The 25,272-nt window shown below is 37.9% G+C and overlaps 1 protein-coding gene across 5 annotated transcripts; it reads right to left on the bottom strand.

Annotated features, from left to right (window-relative positions):
* Window positions 1-295: 295 nt before the first annotated feature.
* Window positions 296-25,208, bottom strand: LOC106785537. Of its 5 annotated transcripts, none has more exons than XM_014746111.1 (10): window positions 24,743-25,208; window positions 15,557-15,795; window positions 15,312-15,454; window positions 5,409-5,730; window positions 4,518-4,626; window positions 4,265-4,425; window positions 4,025-4,181; window positions 3,425-3,939; window positions 2,983-3,310; window positions 296-2,811 (listed from the first exon to the last, which is right to left on the bottom strand). In XM_014746111.1, the coding sequence occupies exons 2-10, from the start codon at window positions 15,764-15,766 to the stop codon at window positions 2,117-2,119; spliced, it is 2,640 nt and encodes an 879-aa protein (XP_014601597.1). In that variant the 5' UTR covers window positions 15,767-15,795; window positions 24,743-25,208; the 3' UTR covers window positions 296-2,116. The 5 variants fall into 5 exon arrangements, with proteins under 5 accessions (XP_014601597.1, XP_014601598.1, XP_014601596.1 ...); XM_014746112.1 differs by lacking the exon at window positions 24,743-25,208 and adding an exon at window positions 20,076-20,711; XM_014746110.1 differs by lacking the exon at window positions 24,743-25,208 and adding an exon at window positions 19,058-19,582.
* Window positions 25,209-25,272: the final 64 nt, after the last annotated feature.

Below are 25,272 nucleotides of genomic sequence, written 5' to 3'. Positions count from 1 at the left end.
AATCTTTAAATCTCTAAATTCGATCGTCTAAAACGTCTCGAATCGTTCAACTAATGCAGGTGCATTATAAATAAGTACGAGTGTCGTTTAAAATGGAGCCACTTTAAAAGGGTGAGCGTGTCGAAATATTTCTTAATTTTTTTTTTTCCTCTTTTTTCTTTTTTTAAATCTTTATTATTATTATATTATTATTATATAATTATTATTATTATTATTATTATTTCGTTCTCTTTTATTTTTCTTCTTTAATTATCTTTCGTAGTTTTTCTCTCCCTTCTTTTTTTTTCGAGCTCTCTCTCTCTCTCTCTCTCTCTCTCTCTCTTTCTCTTCGATAAAAGATTCTAAAACGAATTCTTAAAAATAATTTGTCGTTTGTACTCCGCGGCACGCAACGAATCGTCATCAGCTATTTTTTTTTGGCTTTATTCTTGCATTATTTGTTCATTGTATTTATATTATGAGCCATTTAAGAAAATACCTTCTCGTAATTACTTGAATACATCAAAAAAAAAAAAAAAGAAATAAATAAATAAATAAATAAATAAATATTATAAATATAAAAATAAAGAAGAGAAATCTTTTAGCCGGCAATTAGCTTTTTACGTAAAAACGTCCGACTCTAACAATAAAAAAAAGAAAATTGTTCTTTACGACTCTGAAAATATCCTGCGACCGTATTTATTATATTTACTTTCTTCTTTTGCCCTTTGTTTCTCTCAAAAAGATTCATTTTTTCAAACATAATGCAACATTAAATGACCCTATTCCTGCATCGAGTGTGTTTACCTCCCACCCACCTCTCCGCTTAACTACTTACAACAAATTTCACCTAATGAGATTCTTTTTCCTCGTAATTTTCACAAAGTCCGAGCATCGTTTCGAATATTTTCGAAAGATTCATTTATTTTTGTAACGAGTGTGTTTTAATTAAATACGCCTCTGAACAATCAAATTTTGTATACCCTATACAAAGAAATAAAAAAAAAAAATATTTAAAACGAGGTCATTTTCATATCACAGAGCGGCTTCGATTTTGACTGGATAATTATGAACGATATTGTAAATCGCGAGATTAAAAGTTATATATTTGTTTGTGTGTGTGTGTGTGTGTGTGTGTGTGTGTATAATAATTATATATATTATATTTATATTATCATGTTTTCTCTATAATCTCGATGCATGACGGGCTTTGATTGGTGGTAGTGGTAATAATAGTAGTACTAATAGTAGTAGTAGTAGTAGTAGTAGTAGTGGCAATGGTAGTGGTGGTATCAGTGGCATTGGTGCTGAATGACGAAGGTACATATATAATATATATAAAAGTAGAAAAATTTGGCGGCAGTATGTAGAGATCGTTAAAAGTGAGAAACGCGATTAAACAGGGAATTATTTATTTTCATTAAATTGTTGTCTTCATATTCAATTCGGCATTCATTTTCGCCGTGATCTTATTAATCATTTTTTGTTCCCTTTTTTCATATTCCTTCGCTCTTCGGAAGAAAAGAACAAAAATATTGTTAAAAAATCTATGCGAACGTTTCAAACTTGCCATCTTTTTCCATCCATATCCACACTTTTGTTATTTTGTGTGTGTGTATATGTGTATATGTGTGTTATTTCCTTTCCAATCGTCTTCGAATAGAAATATTTTCATATTCGTTGTTACATACTCGATCGAGGAAGTTCCTTCTTCCATAGATGAACTACGTTCAAAGTAAGGGAGAGTACAAAGAAGTAATAGACAAAAAAAAAAAAAAAGAAGAAGAAGAAGAAGAGAAAAGTAAGAGTTCCAATCGGAACGAGCCTTAATTCGAGTCACAAAGGTACGCATTCTTATCTTGAAGCTTAGCTTCGATAGGTTTAGGGATAATTTCGATCGAAGGATAATCCATCGTTCCCGTTTTGAAAAAGAGAAAAAGGGAGAAAGAGTGAGAGTTATTTCTCTCTTTCTCTTCCTCTCTCTCTTTCTCTTTCTCTCTATCTCTCTCTCTCTCTCTCTTTCTTTCCCTCCGTCCATTTACCAATACATTTCCAGATATTCTCTTGCTCTATCTCTTTCTTCTTTCTCTAACCGAAATCGTAAAACGAATCCAGCAAGGTGATAATTCTCGTTGTCCTATTCGAGTCGTGCCTTGTAACTGGTCTTCCAAATTTCGGCGAGCGTAACAGCACTGTGGAACCTGTGGAAGATGCAGAGAGGTAGGGTAACTCTCTGAACGATTGCCCAAGCGAGGAATCCATAGAAGTCCAGTTGTACGGGATTAGCGATGACCTTTTGCATCTCGAATGTATAAATGACCCACATTGTGACGTTGCAAATGAGAAGGAAAGTTACCACTTGACGGCCTGGTTTGCTTCGATCGTGTTCGGGTAAATGTACCCGCCTACGAGATACATCGGCGATGAATAACATTTGTAGAACGACCTGGGAGACCGATAGTAGACCGGTCACCATAACCAAAAGATTTGGTTCGTGAGTGAACGCTGCCAGGGAGCCTGCGATCACGCTGAATACGGCATAGACGAATAATCCGAATGCTGATACGCGTAATAGGATGTCGTTCAAATCGCTTTGTTCTTCTGCCTTGAATTTGAGACTTTGGACGCGTATGAAACCGACGATTATAGCGACGATCGAGAGTGCCATCAGTACGCAATGAGAAACGTCCGCCAGATAAATCGCCAATAGTCCAAGCTCCGAGTGGTGTATCAGCACGAAGAAGAGTATCAGACAGATCAATGAACCCACCAGTAACAGCAGACCAAAGAATAGACCCTTGCTTGCCCCGACGCAGTCCACTCTGGCGTGTCCTACATATTCGTGTTTGTTTTTTTTTTCTTTTTTCATGTTTAAAAGCATGCTCGAGTAAGAGACGTCGATCTCGTTATTACGAGCTCGGCTATCTCTTCGGCAAGAAGTAGTAAAAAAAAAAAAAGGAAGAAGAAGAAAAAGAGTGCTTGGAATAAATTATAATCGATTACCTGCATGAGCTAGGGCGACCGCCCTTCTCGAGAGCATGACTTCCAGACGACGCTCGAGATCAGCTTCCGCTTGATGAGGCCAACGTGGGTGTCTACCGATGTGTTTCCACATGACGTATATCACAGCCGCGCCGATCAGGCTATACTCGATAATGAAGGGGAACAAGTAGGGTGCTGCGTCTTGGACGATAGTCCCCATGATGTTGACGCGACCACATGAGTTTGTTATCGTACCATCCTCCGTCAAAGCTTCCGCATAAAAGCCAAGATTCTGGCCCCAGTAATCACTGCTGTTAGTCGCGTTGCTCACGTAAAATACTTCATGTACCTAAATATTGAGATCAAACGAAATCATTTATATTAACGTTGTTCTAATTTGTTCAATTTTTGGTTTTTTTCTTTGTTGTATATTTTCTTTGTAACAAATTTATCAAACACATACCTGATCCTTAGTATCGGCTTGAAAGGAATCAAAGAAATCACCGAAAGCGTTTGATAAAATGGAAGCTGGGGTTGTGGTCGTTGTTGTAGTCGTAGTGGTGGTAGTCGGTGTTGTAGTCGATGTCGTAGTACTCGGGGTAGTCGTTCTTTCTGTAGTAGTGCTCCTTATAGTTAGAGTGGTCAACAAAGTGGATAACGTTGTAGCAGCTGTAGTCGTCAAATTGGGCAAGAACGTAGTGGTGGTAGTGGTGGTGGTTGTACTCTGCGTTGTACTAGGTGATGTCATGAAAGCCGTAGAAGCTGCTGTAGATAAAGTATGCGCTACTCTTGGGATTGCTTTGACAGTAGTTCTTATAGCTCGAGTTAGGGATTCTGCTGTTGTCGGTATCAAGGTCGAAGCTACCGACGTTGTTTTTACAAACGAATGCAACGGGGATTCTCGTAACTGGGCCATGTCCCTAGGCTGCATGCCTAAGATTGCTCCAGCGTTTCTTAACGAATGTTGTTTGATACTCTCTACGATGAAAAACGTTAACGATCGACGGTTCAATATTAATCTGTTATTTTATTTTTCATTTGATACGAACGTTAAGGAAAATACCTAAAATTCCAGCTTCCTCTTGACCCAATCGTTGATGATACTGCGTTATCTCTTTAAGACTCTCGAGTACCAATGTACGAATCCAAACGCAAAGATTCGTCGCGACCACGTGCATCAAACCGAATCGTGCAATTACTTTGAATCGATGAATGTTCAACTGATTGAAAAAAGGAAAAAAAAGAAATCGTCAGATTAAAAAAATCGATTTTATTACAAAACATAAATATCTTAGTCGCTTACCCTGGAATTCATGAAGATAAAGTACATCTGCATGAACGTGAAAATCATTTGTAGAACTGGATTAACACCCTGAAGTATTTGATAACAGGGCGAGGTCGGTGGTACTTCGAAAAATGCTCCGAATTCCAATCCGTTATAAATCATCGTGCCCAAACCGAATGCTAATTAACACGTGAAATGTTAACAAAAATATTAATTGATATGAAAATATTCTACGTAATGCTTTTGTTTCTTTTTTTTTTTTTTTTTTTACCTATGGCACCGATTCGTAGGAAAAAGCTTCCATGACTGTGATCATTCTGCGAAGTTTTTCGTTTACGTAAAGCACGCGTTGCAACGCCAGCTTCAACGTCTGCTGCATCCTACGATAAATGTTTTTTCCCCAAGTCAGAAAGCTATACCTCTCGAGAATAAGATTGATTGAGTTATCCCGATGAAAAACGATACGAATAAAGGATAAAGAAAAAAAAAGAGAGAGAGAGAGAAAGAAATACACACACATAACGCCGAGTCCCTCTTTGGCAGGAGTGCAATTCAATTACGCCCGATCTCGATAAAAACTTCCCCGTAAAACATTCCAATCTTTATCGCACGTTCCATCATGATTCTTGACGTTTAAAAATATAATCAAATAAATGACTCCCAATGGTTAAAAATACGAATGCAAAACAATCAAATAATTTATTATACATACACGCGTGTAGGTAGGTAGGTAGCACGATCGTTGTTAAAGGTAAAAGAATATGGAACGGCTCGTGCTATAAATATCAAATCTCCTCGCGAGACGTTTCGCATTAACACAAAAGAGTTTATGAATATTAAAATACGTAGGTTCTCGGCTAACTAAGAGAGAAGGAAGCAAAAAAAAAAGAACGGCCTCCTCCTCTTCTTGGTATACGGACGAAGATAAATAGGCAAGCTCGTTAAAAGGAGTCTTTATCCCTCTCTCTCACTTCCTCCCCCTTTCAATTTCTGTCTCTTTCTATCCCTCGCAAAGAGAAAACAAGAGAGAGAGAGAGAGAGAGAGAGAGAAAGAGAGAAGAAAAAAAAAGAAGTAACGAGTAATTAATTCGATAGGCGCGGATCTTTTGAAATTTCGCGCGTGTCCGTATTTATAAAAAAGTTGAAAAAAAAATTATTTAACCTGAAAATCTTTCTTGTTTTTCGCAGCCTTTTGTTCCTTATCCTTTTTATCCTTTTTATCCTTCTGCTCCTTGGGTGGTTTTTGTGGCCTAGGTGGTGGCGGCGGTGTATCACTGCCACGCGCACAGCAGGCGCTTTCTTGTAGAAGGAAGCAGAATACGTAGAGAAGGAAGAGTATGCTCGCACCATAAAGATACGTGAAAAATCCTTCGTAATAGTAGAGCGGTAATTTGTGTGTTACAACTTCGCTTATAACGTAAGCGATACACACAACGACCAGTAATTTAGCGTAGATGAAGCTCATGATGATGAACAGCGACGTTCTGAAGCACGAACAAAAAATATTATTAGATACACACACAAAATAAAAAGGACATAAAACGTGCGCGTGATTAAGAAATAATTTGAAATAACTATAGATATTAGGTATACGAACTCTCGCGGGGTATGAAAGAGAGAATAAAAAATAAAACGAGTAGAAAAAAAAAAAAGAAATCTCAGCGTCTAGTATAAGCTTCTCTGATCGACGCATAACACACACACACCCCACCTCACCTAAGGTGTAAAATTAGAATTTTCTAAATAAAGGAAAGATGCAGCCTTATATTGCATAACAGGTACCGTGTTTACAACCTGGTAACATCTTATATAATGTTACGTTAATGGCTAGACGAACAAAAATTACTTTACCGTTTTTTCTTGATCATCTGAATTCTACTGTTAACAGTCTGCACCGAATTCGTTCCATTGACCGTCGTATTATTTTCCACAAGAGGAACAATTTCAACCTCCATGATTTATGATTAATATTTTTTTGTTTCCACGTTTTTTAAAAAGAAACGAAACTATGATAACAAAGGTACGACACTTCACTGTTACTTTTCCTTTTTCTCGTCACGTTTTTTAAAAATGAATTTTTATCCTCGTATATGTTAATTGTCTTGTTCTAGTTTTTTCTTTTGTTCTTTTTCTTCTTCTTCTTCTTCTTCTTCTGTTTGTTCCTCTTCTCTCGCAAGAAAATCCCTTTTTGTTCTCTTTTTTTAAAAATCCGTTTATCGATATAATCGACGCAAGTACAACTGCAACGTACTTTCGACGCGTCTACTTAAGGCCGCAAAGTCTCGACGTCGTATGGTGTGCATCTTCGACCAGAGAAGGGCTTAACCACCCTTTGTCCCCGTGGCATTTCAGGGGTTGAGGCGCAGACCTTATTGTGTTCCGCACGAGCTCGTACACTCGACACAGACACTTTTTACTCGATGGCTATCGCAATAGATATAGAAGACATAGAGAGAGAGAGAGAGAGAGAGAGAAAGAGAGAGGACTTCTTTTAAAGTGCACAGGCGTGTCACGTATTAATAAAAGCATTAACCTTCAGCACGAGCTTTTCTTTTTATTTTATTTTAACGAGATGTGTCGTATGTGTACAAAAAAGACATAAATATATATATATATATATCTTTTATACTTTCATCGGTAATCTAAAATGTTACGTAAAAATCATTTGATCTATTATAAAAAGTGTCATCATTACTTTATCCAGTTTTTTTGTGTGTTAACTTATTCGTTATAGAAATTAATAATATGAAGTAGAACAATTCATGATCGATACGTGTAAGAAAATTTTGATATCTTCGTGTAATTTATTTCTCTGAAATAGAAAAGAAAAGATAAACATTAGAAAGAAAAAGAAAAAATAACTTAAAAAGACAGCGGATTTTTCGATGAGCAGCAGCAATAGCAACATCATCATCAGTACACAGCCTTTTTACCACTCGTGAACGAGGAAAACGCTAGGAAGTGGAAACAGTGGTGTATAGTACGGACTCAGAGAGTGGTCCAGGCAACCGGTCGATATTTCGAAGTACCTACTTTCAGCTCCTCTCTCTCTCTCTCTCTCTCTCTCTCTTTCTCTTTCTCTCCCTCCGGTCCTCTCGACTCACCCTCGCCCAGTATCTTTGTCCCTCGCAAAATTTCTACCCTTCGATCGTCATTTTCTACCCCTTTTCTCTCTCTCTCTCTCTCTCTCTCTCTCTTTCTTTCTCACACTCTTTCTTTCAATTCTTTGAATATCAACGACCTCCTCACGATTTCTCTCGTCCTTTTTCTTTCAACGACTTTTTCTTTTCTCTACGTTTTAATCCGAAAGCATCACCAAAGCGAAATTCAAACCCTTCGTAAGTCCTCCTTGTACCTTCCTCCTTCTTCTCCACCTCCTTCTCTTCTCTTCTCTCTTTTCTTTCTTTCTTTAGTTTTGTTAAATCCTTCCTTTCTTAAATATGCGAACGCTTGCAACAATGCATCGTTGTTGAAAATATACGTTGTTAACAGTTGTCAGAGATATAGGATGATGTAAAAGGAGACGATTGAGATTTGACTGCACTGGAGGACGAAAAGACACACCGCAGCACACTCGTCGTTTCGTAGAACGCGTCTAGACTGACGAGTTAGTTGAGAGAAAAGCTAAAGCTGGTAGAGAACCAACGTTAATGCTATTGCGACTATGAGTAATTCGAGAAGCCATTCCTACGCCACAGAAAGCGTACATGCTTAACACGAGTGTCACGCTCGGTGTTGTGTGCCTCCGATCTACATATGTGACGAGATAAAATACATTCGGATTCTCTCGTTTAAAGAGAAAAAGAGAAAGAGAATAAATAAAAAAAATATATATATATATATATAGAGAGATAGAGAGAAAAAGAAACCCGTTGCTTCGTTTTCCTTACATGTACCGAGAAACCCGACTCGGTGGAATTTCAAACGAATTCTTTACTATGTACAGTCGTTGAGAAAAGTACAAAAAAAAAAAAGAATGAGAGAGTGAGAGAGAGAGAAGAAAAAACATGCTCTAGTTACGATTATGATAATCACACTTAACGATATTGAATGATCAAACTCTTCAATGATCAAAAGCTTCAACATTTTCATTTCAAAATCCGAGACCAAGTTATTTTTTATTTTTTTTTTTTTCACAAAATAAATCCGTTTCATGATTCTGACGACTTTCCTTCTTTACGGTATCATCTTCCTTTCTTTCTCTCTCTCTCTCTCTCTCTCTCTTTCTCTCTCTCTTTCTCTCTCTCTCTTTCTCTATCTCCTTTGTCACGCTCGGTCGGTTGTTTCCCTCGAGGTAGGGTGGTTCCTTCTACGTGCATGAGTGCATACTCCTTCTCGTGCACGTATAATGTATGCGTTAGTCCACGTTCTCCGTTATGTCGTACACGTACGTCCGCTGTTGTACGTCAACGATGTATGTAAGTACTACATACATTCCATACGAGCTAACGAAGTACGTCATAAATAGAAACACCGGATAAAACCAGAAGATTCTTTAGCATATACATGCATGTGTTGTGTTCACAGATGCACTTTATATTGCTATATATATATATATATTTTTTTCTTTTCGAAAAGAAAAAACCATTCCAATTATTTGTCCCCCATTTTCCGCGCGTATTCCTTTTTCTTCTTTTTTTTTTTTCTTTTCGTGCGTAACAATGCAACTAGGAACTTAAATTTAATTGCGTTTTGCATTTGTACTATGGTGAATAGAAAATTATTATTTTGTAAAAAAATAAAAATGAAAGCCTAATGTCAAGCTATTTATTTATTACTAATTCGTACTAAAGGATCTAAACACGCGTCATCGATGTTCGATCTAAATCATCGAGATCTAAAACGTAAGTGTTATATCCCTATTTTTATCTAAAATAATCCCCAACCACCCACCCACCTACCAGTCTCCCCATTCGCCCCGTTTTATTTATCTTTTTTTTGTCATCATTCTTCCGGAAAAATATTCCTTACTTTTTCGCTGGCGTAGATCGTACATTCTTCAGCTCCATTTCTTTATTAGCGGCGTTGTTCTTCTCCGCGTTGTCCTGCGCGTTAGGGGGTGAGTTTTGCGGATTTAGAGGCCTCGTGACCGGAAGCGTTGCCGTGTTGTCACCCGCGGCTGCTGCTTCTACCTCCACGGTGGCGACTTTACAGTCTCCACCACCACCGTCCATCGTAAATGCCTTCTTCTTCTTCTACTATTTTTTCTTCTTCTTCTTCTTCTTCTTCTTCTTCTTCTTCTTCTTCTCTTTCACGCGGTTCCTAACGATCCTTATTTAATTATACCCCGTTCGTGCGTTTCTTCGTTCGTTTTTAAAAATCATTGAAAAGAAAATGATCGAATGGTAATGGGGGGAATAATTAGGATTATTGTATAATTTATGAAGGAGAGAATGGGAAATGTAGAGGAAAATTATCGAACGATTGAGAGGAAGTATTAGGCCGCCATTTTGGTGAACGCCTCTCGACTATTATTTAAATGTATCGAATTATACATGAGAAAGGGAAAATTTGTACGAATAAAATAATATGAAATAAAATTAAAAAATGTGAACGTAAGAGAAGATTCAAAAAATTACGTTTTAGAAAGTGAGAGAACGTTCTTACAATTATTATTAGAGGTTAGGGGATAGATTGCTTAGGTCGATTGGTAGCTAGGTGGGGGGGAGGGAAGATGGAATAGGAAAAAGAAAAGAAATAATTTTGTGGTTAGAGAAAAAATTCGGTAAGAGACGAGAGAGAGAGAGAGACGCGTTGCGAGAGGCTGAAAGGTACGAGAGATACTCCCGAGCAAACCCTTTCGCGCACACAGGGACGCGTCTCTCTCTCTCTCTCTCTTTCTCTCTCTCTATGGGAGGGTGCATAGAAAGAGGGATTTGTAGGTAGCCTGGCAGCGGACCACGATGATGATGATGATGATTATGATGAGGGCTAAACGAGCGGGTTAGTGACAAAAAAGGCAGATGGAAAATTATAGGAAAATAAGAGAGAGAGAGAGAGAGAGAAAGAGAAAGAGAGAGGTAAACGAAAGAGAAAGGACACATCACGAAAGTGTCTCTGATCCCGCGCACTTGGTCGAACGAGCTAATGGAAAATCCCGTGCGCACGACCGAACCTCTCTCAACAACCTAGAAGAATCAAGTACACTCTATCTCGCTCGAATGATTGACAACGACAATGACAACAATGACGATGACTATGACGATGACGATGATACCAATGATGATGACGATGATGATGACAACGAGAACACAAGCATACACACTCTCTCTCTCTCTTTCTTTCTTTCTTTTACTATACTTTTGTTCAATCTGAATTTCAGTCACGTAAATATGTTTAAAGAATGACTGGACGAACGAACGAACGAACGAACGAACGGAAATACGAATGACGTGAACGAAGAAGGCTGCTCACCTGCTGGAGGTGGTTAGTTGAAGGTACTCGCGGTGACTGCACCCAGGCTTCGGCGGAGGAAAAGGGTGTGAAGCGTAGACACAGAGAAGGGATAGAGCACGCAAGGGGGCACAGAATTCGAAGTAGAAAGAGAAAGAGAGAGAGAGAGAGAGAGAGTAGAGAATACACACGGAGGGGATGAAAATAGAGAAAGATAGAGAGAGTGAGAAGAAGAAGAAGAGAATGATAGGATAGGGATAAAGTTAAGCGAATGCGGGAGGATAGAACGATGAAGAAAGGGAGAGAATGAGAGAGAGAGAGAGAGAGAAAGAATGTGAGTGAGTGAACGAGCGAGTGAGACAGACTCTATGTTATCAGAACACGATGAAATGGGGGTAGAATCACGATCGCCGCCCCCAGCATCCCGGAGACTGAGGCTAGCCGGGAGGTCTCTTCCCGGGCAGACTTGAGCTTCTTGCACAAGCGCACTAGCTACGAGTGAGCTTTCGTTCTATATAGATAGTTAGGTATAAAGAGAAAAAGAGAGAAAAAGAGAGAGAGAGAGAGAGAGAGAGAGAGAGAGAGTCGACTACGACTACGACGACGACACCTCACCTCACCTCACCTCACCTCAACTCAACTCAACTCAACTCACCCCTGGTTCGTGTGGTGGATCCCGTTGGTCTCCATCGAGAAATCCACCAACCCACCACCCTCTTTATCTTTTCCTCTATCTTCCTCTCTTTCGTTCGTTTTTTCGTTCTTTCTTTCCTTCCCATTCTCATTCTCATTCTCATTCTCTCTCTTTTTTTTTTTTTTTTCTTTCTTTCTTTCTTCTACTTCTACTTCTTCTTGTTCTTGTTCTTCTTTCAACCACGCTCGGTTGGAATATCTCCGGAGATACGCCGAGGTTCTTTGTCCCGATGAATGTCGCATTGAGATTTCAACTTTCGTCGTACACACTTTTTCCCTTTTTTCTTTTTTCTTTTTTATCTATGTTCACCTACGCGTTGCGTTGCGTCTCTCTAACATGTATCCGGCCTACTAACGCAAATACGTGAACATAAGAGAGAATAAAGATAGACTTTAGTTCGTTCGTTCGTTCGTTCGTTCTTTTCATCAATGTGTTACGAGCACCAGATACGAGAGAGACCGTTCAAGAATTCATTAGAACATTACGTTTGATCTTAACCCCCTTTTTTTCTTTCTTTTTTTTTTTTTTTTCTTGGAACTTCTTTAATAATTACTCGATATTATCGATTGTCACGAAGAAATAAAGAACGAATTCGTATTCTCGATATTATCGTGTACCAGCCAATGACGTAATACTGATCGATTATATTATTCATCGTTTAAGAAACGATCGGGATAAAAAATTGTAACTCGGTAAAGCAAAGTGTAAAAGAAAAAGGTGCGGGGAGGGAGGGAAAAAAAATGTTAGAGCTAAAGTTCTTTCGATTTCACCCTATATCTTTCTTCCATTAAGGAGTTTTCTAGCTCGTGAGAATTTCTTGAAAAACTCGGATAACTCGACAACATTCAACCCAACCCCCCCACTACTCCCAATCCCAGTCGATTCAGTTAGTCGTTATATTCCTCCTTCCTATCATGGAAAATCTCTCTCTCTCTCTCTCTTTCTTTTCTTGCTCGCGAAATGGTTAGAGAAGAGGGTGCTGCCGTTAGTAGGAATCAGGATGAGGCGGTGGATTCGAGTAGAGTTACTAGGGGTGGGGGGTGGATGGGTGGGTGGGTGTTGGGCGTTAAGAGGTAAAGGGGGTAACAGTTCCATGCTTCTGCGACCCACTGACCCGCTCGATAACGCTGCCTGCCACCGAGGTGACTGACCTTACCCTCGTAGAAAATTCTTATCGTTGCGACCCGTTCGCGAATGCATGCTGCAACCAAACTCGACCCGATTCCATTTGCTATCGTTTCATCATCGGATATATCCATCCCATATTGACGATATTTGATATCCTTAGGACACCTCAAACATCGATTTAACGAGAGATTCCTTTAGCTCCTTTCCCACCTTTCCCCACTTTCCCCCTTGCATCTCGTCCTACCCGGTCAAAGGTTACTCACTTTTTTCCTACCCCCGAGCGTATCACCTTTAAAAGGGGAGATGACTAAAAAGAAATGAAAAGAGAGAAAAGTAATATCAATATGAAAATCCTGTGGCAGGCTTGTTAATCGGAAATCAAAGACCACGTCGTTATCTCTATCCAGCTCGTTATCAACTTTTCCGTATTGTGCAACCCTCTCCAATGACGGATATATATGTATATATATATTTATACCACTGTCATGAGTAATTATAATGTAACAGACCCCTCTGTAATCGTACTACCATAGTGGTGTAATCTAGTTTGTGGATTGTAAATTATCGTATAGTACCCATGTACATGGACATTTTTTTTCTTCTATACCTCGTAATATCGCGTTTCAAGGATTACGAAAGAGAAAGAGAGAGAGAGAGAGAGACAAGGCTCACGCACTACGAGTATTGATTTCGACTGTCGGTCGCAGTGCTGCCACGATTCCGTGTCCCTAGAACTAAGCTCCCGGACCCATCGGGGGAGAGGTCATTGAAAAAATAAAATAAAATATATGCAAAAGAAAAAAAAATAATACCCATCCGAATATTTTATACTAAAAGATAATGGACAAAAGTTTTGTTTATTTTTTTTCTACTCTCTCTCTCTCTTTCCCTCTTTTTCTCTTTCACCCATATTTTGTTGCCTTGCTCGAAAAAATACTGTTCTAGCTTTTAAACGGTAACACATTTTTTTTTTTTTAACACCTTCGTCGAATATCGCGCTGGGAAAGGGATGACAGACGTAAAAGGATAAAGAGGAAGGGGAGGGAAGAAAGATGTAAAAAAAAATGTGATATACGAAAAGAGAAAAAAAAAAAAGAGATAAAAATCGTATTACATGTTTCGCTTTAACGTGCGCGAAAAGAATCTTTCGAACGTCCTTAGAAACATTTTTCTACAACTTGACACAGATTCGTTTTTTTTTTTCTTGTTCTCTTCAACGGCGGAAGTATTTAATACGAGGATATCATGGTCGTCGTCGTCGAGATTAAAGATGACGATGTAATTGATTTTTGCAACAGACCTTAGCAAGTTTTCATGGAACGATAATCGATATGTTTATCGTTGTTGGTTGGTTGGTTGGTTGGTTGTATGTCGGTATAACATAATATATGATATCGTCAATCGTAATTAATTGACCAAGAAAAAAAAAATAAAAAGAATTAAAACAAGAGGGGGGAATAGTAAAAGATTGCAACAAACGAATAATAATTATGACCGACTTATTTCGTGTATAAATCAAGTATTTAATTAAGGACAAACACACGAGCTTGAAGATCAAACAGTTAATAAATCCAAGTTGGAGATCGTCCTTGCAGTATTAGAACACGTCCGATGATCTCGATAACGACACCATTCGACTTCTATTACTATCGCGCGTGAAATCGTACTCTATTTATGTAATACTATACACGATATAGTATTTATAGATACTTGGGTTTTATCCTATGATCAATCGAATCCTACGAGATTCTATAAGAAAATTATGAATTATTCAAATTCGCAAACTTTTCCATATATATATATATATATATGTTTTGTATTGAATAATTAATTGTTAGATTAGTGTATTTATCTCATAGATTATATTATATTATTTTATAATAGATGAATATTATATAATATATACGAGAGTAGGTTGACAAATTTTGAGCACCAAACTAATCTTTTGATTTTTTTTTTTTCTTATAACAGTGTATTTGATCAACCAAAAAATTACTTTTATGATGAGTTAAAAAGTACATCCAACATACTCACGTACTATATTATAATCTATATATATATATCTGGAGTTAGCAAAAGTCGTAAATAAAATCTACTAGTTCTCGCAAGAATAGGGAACACCCTTTGGATAGCAAATTCGAGACTAACATAAGTCGTAAGTCTATAATTAGCGTGTTACTAAAATCGTAACGGGGGAATGCTTTAACTTGTACGCTGAGATCGTAAAATGCACGACTGGCTTAAGGAAGTTATACTGGACTATTTTCAGTTTTATCCCTTGGGTGGTGGTGTACCAGAAAACTTCTTTCCATTCGTGATAGCGATAAAAAATGCTCTTGAATTTCGATAGGTATTTTTCCATGTTACCTACCACGTGGCTAAGTAATATATCTTTCTAAGACCACATACCAGTCAACTATCTCGTTTATAACTCCTTGGTAAAAAAGAAAGAACGTTCCTCTCTATCGTCCGTTAACGGCACGAAAAATGTTCTTTCTTTGTAAACATTTTAATCATCTTCTCTCGTAATACATTCCATAACTTCGATCCTAGTAAATTGATAATGAACACGAATGATGGTACACTGAAAAGAAACTCGCATCAAACGCGTGTTGGTATCTGTAATAATAATATTCCATCGATTGAAAATGTTAACATTGAAAGAAATATACGAATAGAAAATTTTGAATTACTATAGACATTTCTTTCAACCAAGCGACGTTTCTTCGCAGTGTGCATAGTTTATTCTCTTCGTGAATAATCATCCTCAACGCAAACCATGTATTATATATATATATATATATATACACCTACTCGTAGGTATTCGTAGAAAACAGTCATTTTACTCACTTGGCGTTCTTTGGCAACATGCCATTCGAAGGTCCGGTGTGCGTTGGGGTGAGGCAAAGGGGTTGATTGTTTGCATTTTGTGGGACCAAGGGTTGCCTCGCGTGAGCCGGCGATGTGTGAGATCCGTAACCATCTGAGTTGAGCTACAAAAAAAAATATCGAATAACATGATCAGATAATATTCATTTAATTGATAGCAAAATCTGTTTGTTCATAATTAATTATTAAAATATATAAAAAAATACCTTGACAACGGTACCGATCAACGATTCCGGAGGCATTTCCGGTGGATCAGGTATAACACCAGGATTTGTGTGTGCAGGATAATCGTTATGGAGATTTGCCTCCTTTACGGGAGTACCACCGTCGAGTCTTTCCATGTCTAAACTGTCTGTCGGTGTCGGTTGTGAGAGCAAACGCTCTTTCATCTCGTGGAGATATGGACACCGTTGCATCTCTTCAGAGTCGTTAATCCTCTGACGATCTGAAAAATGTTGTCAATTCGTTAATAAATTCGAATTAATAATCTTTGAAATAGGAGGATAGGGGTTCCACAGACAACGAATACACACATTTCCAACATCGAATAATTTTTGTTCAGAATAATTTGACTTTTTAAAAAAAGTATAGGTATAGTTGTTGAATATTAAAAATAAATAATAAATATATGAAATAAATATATTATAATTTTTGATCGCGTGATCCTGAATAGATCGTTAGAGAGTCCGCGAAGTAGAAAAACTTTCCATAATCCATTCTCTTAGAAAGAGAAATTGCGATCGCTAGAGAAAAGATCGTCGAAATGGATGTCAGCGTGTTCGATCGGTTGTAAATAAAGATGGATTGGTGGAGGGAATAGGATCCCTCCTCGTCTATCTTGAAACGGAATACGATTCGAAATTACTTTGGCGATGGGACAGGGACACAAGGCACCACTTAAATTACTCTGAACAATCCTGAGTAGTAGGAACTTCTGTGTAAGATGTCAAAGTCGGCAAACACGATCAAGATTGAGTTACGAGTTAGGTATCTTTTGATATCTTACGATCGACCAAATTCACTTGTACTCGTGAACAAAAAGCCTAAAGGGGAAGTATAGAAAATCAGAAGAAGTAAGTAAGTAAGTAAGTAAGTAAGTAGTAGTAGGTCGTGAACCAATCTTCTTCGTTCTTATCAAAAGATCAAGGAAAATCTCTTTTCGTAAGGTGAAAAACAATCGCGTTTACTATCGGCAACAAATAATAAATACAATTAAACCTAATATAAAACATCTGTCATGTATTTTATCGATTAATCGTTCGAACAATGAAATGTGACGAGGAGAAATTTTCTATCTATAAAAAAATAAAAATAAAAAAGTACTTATCGTTAGATTAGAAAAAAAAATCTTACGTACTAGTAGTAGTCACCGAATCCATCGCATTGCAAACTCAATCGATCAAATTGTTCATATATATATATATATATTCGTAGAAAAAAAGGTAGAGGAAGAAACGAAACGAAAGAAACTTTGTTTATCGCGACGATTATAATATTTGATTGATCGGAACGATCTATTTATCGATTAATCGATCTATCGAGTTGAAAGAACGAACGAAGCAACGAGCGATCGGTAAAAAGGAAGGATCGAAAGGCGATCGGTTTGGTACTGGAGACCGAAGGAAGAATCATCGTGGTCGTACTAGGTTGTTTGCTGTTTACTCTCTCCCCATAGCTGAGATCGCCAAACATGGCGCTACCATCGACACACGTTCGAATACGTGTGTCACGTGCTTCGTTTCGTTCATACAAAGTATCATATGTATTAAACGTTGTCGTTGTTCGTTTGCTAGTAAAAAAGAGACAGTCAGACAGACAGACAGGTAGACAGACAGGCCACCACCATCACCACCATTACCACCTCCTCCTTCCTTCCTTTCTCCTCTTTAGTCATCACTGTACTCTTCTATCAACGTGTTTTTGATCTTCCGGTTGGCCCCAGGCTACCACGGTGAAAGAAAACAACACGGAAGAGAGAAGTTACGGTTGCACCGTGAGAAAATTCACTCTCTATAGAAAAATATCTTTGATCGTTTGATAATAATTGCGGGCAAGAGTATTTTTGTGTATTATAACATGGGGATGCGCGAAATTGAATATATCTATACGAATTTGGGAATAAACCATTGATGAAAATGTATTCATCAACAAAATTTGTATAATCAATCTATAAGTATCTCTTTAATCTTTCTCTCTTTTTGTTATACGGGTTCGAAACACTTCTCTACGAACAATGCGTTTTCTTTTTACCATTTATCCGATTTTTACGTTTTTTTCCATGAATTTTACTAAACGTAACTCCCACGAAGTTTGACTTTAATGATTTGACAATACAACGTTGACTATATCGTTGACCATTTAAAATACTAGAGTATACATATAATATATATTTTCTATTTTTGATTATAAATGACGGGGGGTTGGCGGGGAGGGGGAGGAGAAGAAAAAAAAAATAGAAAAAAGGATACACGGCGAAGATACTTTAGAACTAAAATGAAGAAAAGAGAAAATGGGGGGAAGATAATAACCGACCTATCCGTAAGCAGTGCGCGTTACCCACTGGAAGCTCTCAGAAAAGCTTTCGCGTGCAAGCCCTCCCTTTCTATATATTTAGAAATCCGCGAGTTCGTCGGCAACACCGGCTTTAATCACGGATTCACGTATATGTACCACCAACCCAGACGACGAGGTTGATACTTTGCTTCCCTCCCCCTCACCCATCCTTTTTATTCTGCTTTCGATGCTTTTCTCCTCTTACCACCCCCCCCACATCCACCTGGTCCTTTCTCTTCCCCTTTTTCTTCTTCTTCTTATTCTCCCAGCGATTTTTTTTCTTTTTTTATCTTCGTTGCCTTTTTCTTTCTCGTTTTCTATTCACGTGTATGACACGAACACACGCGCGCGCACGAACGAATGACTACGAGGAATCAACCAACCAATGTCGTCGGTAGTCGCACGTGTGAGCTCACTCGACAAATTCGGATTATTTCTACCTTTTCTTCTTCCTTCTCAATCTCCACGTCGCGACGTTCGTTCGTTCGTTCATTCGCTCATTCGCTGGCTCGTTTGTTCGATCGGAAGCGGAATCAGACTACTTTTTTTTTCTTTTCAATCTCACTCGCCTCCCTAATCTCCGTCCCTTTCACTCACTCTCTTTATTTTTCCCTCTTTTTCTCTCTCTCTCTCTCTTTTTTCTGGCGCTGACAACAATGCGAAATGGAGAGGAAAACCGAATCGATCGAAAAAGGGCCACACACGCGAGATAATAAATATTCGCGTTTCCGAACGCGCGGTGAAAAGGGGGAAAACACCGATCAAAATCTTTAGAAAGAGAAAACTAGAGAGAGAGAGAGAGAAAATAAATGCATTATTGTTGTTATTGGATTGCAATATTCTTCATACCTATACGTGTACCCTTTTCTCACTTTTTCCTTCTTTTTTCATCGATCGATCAAATCGAGATGCAAACTCTTCGATGTATAATATCACAATCAGTTTAACAACGAATTTCTTTCTCTCTCTTTTTCTCTCTCATTTTTATTTTCGAACGAACGAACGAACGAACTGAAACTTTTTCAACTAGTTTTATCCATCCCCCACCCCGACAAGTTTTGATAAATTTTCACCGTGAAATATATTTATCTGCTTGCATCCTCGGTTTATTTTTACCTCCACCTACTTCCACTATTATTTTGCGGTCCACATACCTTCATAGATTTTCCCGCGGAACGTGGAATCTCGTGTTATAATTTTCAGGGAAGGCCGCGAGCTCGAAAGTGTGCTAACTCTCGCGATCAATAACCTCGCCGGTAGACCATTTCGAACGGCTGAGCTTTCAAACATCGTTTTCTAATAGAAATCCCCTTTAGTTATCACTTTTTTTTTTTTTTGTAATTTATCGATCAGCGAAAGAGGAGGATCACCACCTACCCCCGTCGTTGAGTCCTTTGATCTCTTTTTTTTTTTTTCTATTCGAAAAGTAATCCTCGATTTAATTTCTTTTTAATAATATCTCCGATCGCGCGGGTAATTTTCATTTCATTATTTTATTTATTTATTTATTTGTTTGTTCGAATAAAACAATCGTCAATCGTAGACGCGCACTAAAATTTTATACGAAAAACTTGATCAACGTAGAAATAAAAAGAAATATCTGAATGATATTCGTTATTAAACGTGTGTTCATTTAATTGCAACAAAAGGTACTCTACAATTGTTAATTAAAAGAGGAAGCGTTATGCTCGTACCGAATGTAGGTTACATTATGTCACCGGAGCAACACGTATTACTACTACACGAGCTGCTGGAAAGCGCACGCGCGCACGCGACCGAACTACACTCTTGTAAGGACGTAGACGTTGTTCGCCGACTAATATATATCAAAAGAAAATGTGTAAGTATGTGTGTGTGTGTGAGAAAGAGAGAGGGATGAAAGAGAACTTCTCTTATCCACTATTTTCCACGGTTATTCTCGAACAACCAACGCCTACCCACCAATGGTACGATAAGGTAGAACTCCTCGAGTATGTTGGTCAGGTAACTTCGATCGTTGAAAGATCAATTTGCTATTTCTGTATAAAAGAAAAATTAACTATTCTTTTACGTGTTTGATATTTTCACAATGAAATATCAATTATAATTATCGGAAATAAATTATATAATGTTTTTAAATGCACATAGTCACACACACACATATAGACACACACAAATTTATCAAAAGCTCACCAGAGCGTATCTCGACGAAGTTCCACTTTCGTTCCGATCGAAAATCACATAACGAGACTCGCGCACATGTATTATTAATAACATTAATCTATCCGAGTATTAGTAGATCGTTCAAAATAAATCGATATGAACAAGTGAAGAGGGAAAAAATTAAGGAATGTATAAAAAAAAAAGAAATAACAAAAAGGTTCATAAAAACGAGACGAGTAGAAGAAGAAGTTCGCGCGTAGTGGAATTACGTGAAAGATAAAGAATCGTGGTGTGAGGGGGTGTGGGGTTGAGGGGTGTATAAAAACGTTGGTAGTCAACACACACACACACACATACACATATACAAATATACACTTGGTAGACGTACGCGTATCCAGAGTAAAAGAAAGAGTAAGAAGAAACGTGTAAATAAGGGTGGTAAAGAGGTTAAAGGTTCTCCCTAGGATTGCACTTGGCGTCACAACAAACGGAAGCCGGAAGTATGGTCGCGGATCGATCCGGTCGGGGACCTCGAAAAAGGAGGCAACTACTCTACTCTTCGCGGTGGTGGTGGTGTGTGTGTGTGTGTGTATGAAATAGCAATAGAAGCGGTGGTTGGTGCAGTAGCAGCAAGTCGGTGGTGCAGTCGGCACACGAAACACGGCCAGACTGCGTGGCGACCACCTGTGAGCGTCCCCCAGCGACGTCGGCGTCGGCGTCGCGACGACCACCCTCGCGCCATCGACCGGTCATCATACTATAGACAGTTAGGGTAACAGAGACAGAAATAGATTCACAGAGAGAGAGAGAGAGAGAGAAATAGCGACGCTTCTCATAACCAAAATAAAGAATTATGCTACCCCTTGAATGGTGTAGTGGGAGTACAAGTTAGTTACATTTGTTTTTGCTCTCCTTTCCTTTTTTTTAATGTCAAATATTTTATTGTTATATATATAATACGCTTTTCCTCCCTTCAAATTCGAAAGGGGTGGAGTAAGAATAAATAACACAAAAATAATACTCTTTTTTTCCTTTTCTGTGTCGATAATTCAATTACGATTCAATTATAATCTACACTTCGTTGTTTTTCTTTTACACGTCCTATCTCAATTAGTTTATTAATGTTATAATTGTATCATCAACGGTTCTCGGGTGTATTAATTATTTTGTTTCATTTTGACGAGTTTTAATCTATCCATCACTTTATTATCTCATTACGTATAAGTATGAGATAAAGAATTTTGATACGAATGCATAAGCACGATTTTTCAATTTTATTATCCTTTTATTTCTAGACGTGTATACTAATTATTTTCATGTTTTTCACCCAACGCCTATGATTAATACCCCTTCCCTTCCCTTCTCTTCTCTCGAGAGACGAGATTAATATCTCTAAACGAAATGAAAATATTTCTATCAATGCTTTTTTTTTTTCTTTTTCTTTTCGAAATATTGCGAAACAAAAAAAATGGGAAAGATCGTAGGATGTATAATAATCAAATTGAAAATGCATACGATTATGTATGTAATACGTAATTTATCTATTAAGTTTTTAAATACGTCAACTTTGTTCTTTGAATTTTTTCTTTTACATGGCAACGGTACCTTCTGTGTTGCCAACTGGGAGATGATCGTTCAACGAAGGACGGGTGTCCATTGTCGTGATCTACAATGGATGCTTACGTATTATCAACTATGTTTCTCTTCCTATATAATGCACATATAAGAAGAGAGGTACCCGACATATGCAACTGCAAAGGTAAACAATAGGAAAATACAAGGAAAAAAAAAAGAAAGAAAGAAAAAGGGAATACAAAAACGAACGTTATGCATTTAACTATCGCGTAGTGCACTTTGTATATCACAGAGAGAAACAACACACACACAGACACACGTATCGGTTATATTCATTTTCCTTCTTACCTCCATCGCGTTCCTCGAATTTATTTGAATTTTTGTTCCGCGCACAAATAATAGAAAAAAAGAGATAGAAAGTAATAAATCAAGAGAAAGATAATATAAAGATTGATGAAAAGAAAGAAAAAGAAAGAGAAGAAGAAAAATCATACAATGATAGTCATCGGAAGGGAGAGGTGTGGTTCACTTTCACGACACACTTTTCGACTTTTATTCGAATTTTTATTCATATACGTTTACTCCTTTTTAGTTTTGTTAACGTTAATTATACACCAATTGAAAATATCTCTCTTTCCTCCCTCCCTTCCCCATTAGAGTTAATGGGGGAAAGTATCATTTAAATGACGATGAAATAACGTTAATTATGTTAGAGAAAGAGAGCATAAACGCGAGAGATGCGACACGTTCGACGATTCGCGCGCGAATAATCTCGTACCTTCTTGCGTGCGTGCATGCATACATGCGTGCGTGTGAGAGATCGGTGGTGGTGTATTCGCGACACCTTCGTGTTGCCAGGTATAATCCTTTCTCTCGACTATACTTGCTTGTAGAATATCGGTAATACAACCGATAGTAGAAAGGTGTAACGAATACCTGTATCTATATTATAATACATTCATACGAATCTTATTAGGATTTTCTAATTGTTGATTTTAATAAAACACACTCGACGTATTTTAATTTGTTGTTATCGTTCAAAGAAATTTTTAACATAATCAACGACGATGTAATATTATTATTGGTCAACAATTATTTTACCAACGAGATTAACTAACCTATAGTTTCTGTTTTTTCTTTTTTCCTTCTTTTTCTTTCTCTTCTTTACCCCTTAAACTTCCCCCCCCCCCGATTCGTTATTCGCTCGAATTGAGACGTGAGCACGAACAAAGAAGAAGAGAACCGAAAGCGAACCAGTTCCGGCTTCTTCTTCTTTTTCTTTTTCTTTTTTTTCCTAAGGGACTTTCAAACACCGAATCTTTGTTCTTTGAAGTTCGGTGTTGGATCGTGCCCGTTCTTTTCGCTATTGCGTTACGGGAAGATGTCAAAAGAATATTTCTATGTGGGTTTTTTGTGCGTGTACGTGTGCGTCGTGTTTAAAGGAAAGAGAAAGAGAGGACAAGAAAAAAAGAAAAGAAAAGAAGAAGGTAAAATAAAAAAAAGATTTACGAGGCCGGACACGCTTCCCTTTTTCTTCTTCCCTGTTCATGGCCAACTTCCATTTCGGTTCAATGCCACGCTTTGGTGAACGCACTTGCTATATATTATATGTGTTTGCGTGTGTGTGTGCTTATACCAGCATAAAACGATCGGAACACAGAGTTTTATATATTTTTCTCGACCTAAATCTTACTTTTTAAGTCGCGACGCGCAAAACACACCGTTGCGTGATAAGTTCAAGGTTTTTTCTACGAAGAATAAAAGAAACCCATTAAGCATACATATATACATATTTCTATGTTAATTATCTAAATCGATATCGTGTTTCTATGGTCACGTGAAATATTTAAATGTAAGATATGTAATATTAATTCGATCATTGAAATCTCCGACATTTGTGAAAGGTTTGTTTGATAAATGTTCATCAACGATAAACTGGTTTCCTCTTTCTCTTTCTCTCTCTCTCTCTCTATTTTTTTTCTAAACGATTAGAACGGGAGGTGATCGAACTTGCTCGTAATATTATTGGCCGCTTATTATGGCTACTGACGACGATGCGTGTGACACACGCGACCAGCTTGAAAATCGATAAGGAGGGTTTGCATGGAAATCGTTTCCCCGGAAAGTCACTGACCACTAAACGTTACAAAATAAGCGAATAAAATACACACACACACACAAAAAACAAAAAGCAAGAGCAGCAGCAGAAGAAGAAAAAAAGGGGGGGAGGGAGGAAAAAAAAATATAAAAAAAAAAAAGCAAGAGCGTCTCGTCCGATCGATTAATTATTCACCTTCCTCGTTTGATCTTTTTTACTTTCCTTTTCTAACGATCACGCAAAAAAGGAAAAGCGTTAAACAACAACAACAACAACAGAGTTGATCGTAAGCCAAACCAAGAATTCTCTAATTGGCTCGATTCGATCGTTTTGAAAAAAATAAGAAAAAAAAAAAAAGAAACACGTGCGATAAAGGGGGAAGAACGGAAAAAATAGGAAGAAAGTGTAAAAGTAAAGCGAAAAAGAAAGAGAGAGTGAGAGTGTGTGAGAAGATAAACTCGTCTTTGTCTTATCTTTAGGCATGCCATAAGAGGGAAAGAGAAATCAGAAATACTTTTAATCGATAGATTTCTAATACGCGTTGTTGTAAATAGTGCGCGTTATTTTCTAGAAAGGCGGGAAAATGATCAGAGCTGCTACGGTAAGATGAAAGAAGGAGAGAATGGTGGTGGTGATGGTGATGATGATGATGATGATGGTGGTAGTGGTCTGTCACAAAAATAAAACCATAATCTTTCTCTACCCTAATCGCGTATATTTCTCAATCATCCGAAATTTTACGTTCGACAGAAATTCGTACGACGCGTTATGGTGGGACGGAATGGATAGGGTGCGCACTTTTAAGCACCGGGAAATTTTTGAAATGAAAAACAGATAGAAAATAAGGAACACACACAAAGAACATCGAAGAATATATATATTATATTTTTAAAAGAATAAAAATGCGGGTAAACTACGCGAACGATCATAATATAATATATTACACACAACAAATATATTACTGATATAATAAATGAAAAATAGACCGAGATAACAATATAAGTGACTGTAATGGGATACTCACGCGTCCATTAAACGATGCAGACGCTTGCCATGGGCAAGTCGACGGATGATGGGCCTGTTGGGGTACTTTCGAGTGTGTTCCTGCTTGAGAAACGACCTCGAGACAAAAATAATTCCCCTCTCTCTCTCTCCTTCCCTCCCTTTAATTTTATTTCACTTTGATTCAAAAAAGCAAGCCCGGATAAGCAAGGAAGCAAGCAAGCAAACAAGCGAGGAATCAAACAACCAACGAAAAATTGATAATTATATTCGTTTTTTTTTTCTATTTCTTCTCTCTCTCTCTCTCTCTCTTTTTCTCGATCCACGCGTGTTCCTAGAACACGCTAGCTAGCCTTTTCTTTGTGCGGGTTGTACGTGTCGTATCGTATCGTATCGTGGGACGGATGTAAACAACGAGAAGAGTATTACGGAGCTTGCGCTCTTGCCCGGAAGCTTCGGCACGGAGCACACAGAGCTTTCTGTCAGTATAATGTTCTATAACTTGGCTGCCTCTCTCTACGACGTGCACGTTCATCGTGCACCCTCCTCGAA

The sequence above is a fragment of the Polistes canadensis genome, unplaced genomic scaffold (genome assembly GCF_001313835.1).
Source record: "Polistes canadensis isolate GaletaPanama2010 unplaced genomic scaffold, ASM131383v1 scaffold_52, whole genome shotgun sequence".
Taxonomy (NCBI): domain Eukaryota; kingdom Metazoa; phylum Arthropoda; class Insecta; order Hymenoptera; family Vespidae; genus Polistes; species Polistes canadensis.
Note: the sequence above shows the minus strand (reverse complement) of the source record. Positions and strands in the feature narration are given on the sequence as shown.